The sequence below is a fragment of the Thermothelomyces heterothallicus genome (genome assembly GCF_042370625.1).
Source record: "Thermothelomyces heterothallicus CBS 202.75 unplaced genomic scaffold P884_scaffold_29, whole genome shotgun sequence".
Lineage (NCBI taxonomy): Eukaryota > Fungi > Ascomycota > Sordariomycetes > Sordariales > Chaetomiaceae > Thermothelomyces > Thermothelomyces heterothallicus.
The window spans coordinates 447,656-450,043 of NW_027192590.1; the positions used below are offsets into that span (position 1 = coordinate 447,656).

At 41.6% G+C, this 2,388-nt stretch overlaps 1 protein-coding gene across 1 annotated transcript; it reads left to right on the top strand.

Annotated features, from left to right (window-relative positions):
* Positions 1-596: 596 nt before the first annotated feature.
* On the top strand, positions 597-1,827 carry P884DRAFT_272640 (uncharacterized protein; the record flags this gene model as incomplete). Its single annotated transcript, XM_069442539.1, has 10 exons — positions 597-653; positions 689-723; position 779; positions 825-841; positions 890-913; positions 985-1,023; positions 1,146-1,210; positions 1,327-1,409; positions 1,453-1,722; positions 1,777-1,827. The coding sequence occupies 10 exons, from the start codon at positions 597-599 to the stop codon at positions 1,825-1,827; spliced, it is 642 nt and encodes a 213-aa protein (XP_069294419.1).
* Positions 1,828-2,388: the final 561 nt, after the last annotated feature.

Here is a 2,388-nt window from a genome sequence, read left to right on the forward strand (position 1 = left end):
CCAAGGCAGTAGGCAGACCTAGAGGGTTAGTTCTAGGGTGCTAAGAGGGCTACCTATAGCTTATATTCTACTATAGTAGTTAACCTATAGTTAAGTTAAGGTTGCTATAGTTTCGAGCTTATAAGCCTATCTTTGTTTATAAGCTAATAGCCTATTTTTAACGAGATATATACGAATTTAGTAGCTACCTATTATATATCTATTACGGGGGGGCTGTCGGGTTCTTGCTCGGCACCTCCCTATGGTAGTGTTATAATAGGTATCTACTGCTTCAAGTAGAGTAGTACTTCAAGTGAAGATAGATATCTAATCCTATAGGATTGCTAATACACCACGGGGGCTCCAAGTGGAGTAGTACTTCAAGTGAAGATGGTTTATACCAAGGGGGCTACTAATATATAGGCGTTAATATCTACTATTTAATAGATCTTATGCTAACGTGGGCTTATTAATAGGCTAAAGACTAAAACTATAGCCGACAAAACCAAGAAGAGGCGCGCTAAGTATAAGCACTTATAGGCAGATAATGTAGGGTTTATATCCTATAGTTAAGTTTTATACTAACTATAATATAATTATAGGCCTAGAAGCCTGTAATGTCGGACCTACCAGTGGCTAAGCCCCCTAAGCGGCAACAGACCGAGGAGGAGAAGGTAGGGCTATTAATATTATACTATTAGTGTTATAGCTAACTCAAAGTAGGCCTAGAGGCAAGCAAAGAAGGTAGGGTCATTACTATTATAATATTAGTATTCTAACGGAGCTAAACTCTATATAGGGTTAGTAGTAAGCAGAGCCCGAGACAGCCTGACCTACTAATATAGAGGGCGAGAACCAGGAGGTACGTTAGTATAATACTATAAATATAACTAAGCTAAACTCTATATAGGGTTAGCAGCAACCGGAGGTCGAGGTAGAGGAGGAGCCAGTATGTTACTATCCTATCCTACCTATAATATTACTATACTAATTATAAAACGTCAGGGCTATAACGGTTCAAACTGGCGCAAAGAGCCTAAGGAGGTTAGTATACAGGGCAGCCCCAAAGGAAGCCCCGAACCTCCCCGTATAGGTCTATAGCAGCCTTTCCCGTAGGTTATAGTAATAACTATCCTAGGGTTAGGCTCATTACTAACTAACTTTAGGTGCCTCAAGTGTATCAAGCGGTTAGCGCTCGACTACAATGCGCGGCCCTATATGAACGATGGCAGTAAGGCAGGCTATCTCGTGTACCAGCGCCATACCTGCCACCCTATAAGATAACTACCTATACTAATATATTACTAGGTTTATATATTAATATTTATCTATAGGTCCCTACTTTAGCAATTCCCGACGCCATTACATTCATCAAAGCCACTGACAAGGTCCTTAACCTAACCAAGGACGAGGATATAAGCTATAATATAGTATATATCCCTATAATATAGGACTTTACTAACTAATTTATAGGCGGGTACCCTGTACAACCTTTGGGCGTCGGCTGCTAGGGCCCTTACAGCTGCTCTACGCCTAGCAGGCCCCCTGCCTAGGGGCAAATCCCAGGAGATGGCGCAGCAACGTACTGCAGTTAAGAGGGCAGCACGTACGCTAGTTCTCCGGGGCCGTGGGCAGCCTGTTACAATCCAGGGTTCCCAGGGCACAAGCCAGGACCTACCCCGACAGGGCCAGGGAGAGGGAGTGATAACGTTGCTTCAGGAACTGGTTAGACTGGCTCAAAGGGTAAGTAATATGTTATTAGGGCCTATAATTATAGTAGTAACTAACGTTTTATAGAATAACGAGCTGCTAGAGGAGCTGTTAATACGTCAGAAGAAGCGGGCCTAGGAGGAGAATTAGGGGTTTACCAAGTGCTATATATTAAGTAACTATCAATTAACTTGTTAGTGACCCTTCTATAATTTCGGAGTTTAATATATATAAGAGGTAGGTCTTGACTAATATTATAACTAAATATTATAAAGATAGGAACTTTTATAAGGCGTTTTTATAGCTTAATATATTATAATATAGGGTTACTTAGTAGTTTAGTTATAGAGATATAAGGTAGGTAAGGTAGGGACGTATAAGGTAGGTATAGGGTATATAGTTAGGGAGGGGTTAAGGAGGGGTTACCTAGAGGTTTAGTTATAGAGGTATAGGGTAGGTGGTTAGGGGGAGGTTAAGGAGGGGTTACCTAGAGGTTGAGTTAGGGGGAGGTTAAGGAGGGGTTACTTAGAGGTTTAGTTATAGAGGTATAGGGTAGGTGGTTAGGGAGAGGTTAAGGAGGGGTTACCTCGAGGTTTAGGTAGAGGGAGGTTATAGAGGGGTTATATAGAGGTTTAGGCAGAGGGAGGTTAAGGTAAGGTTACTTATCGGTTTAATTATAGAGGTATAGGGTAGGTAGTT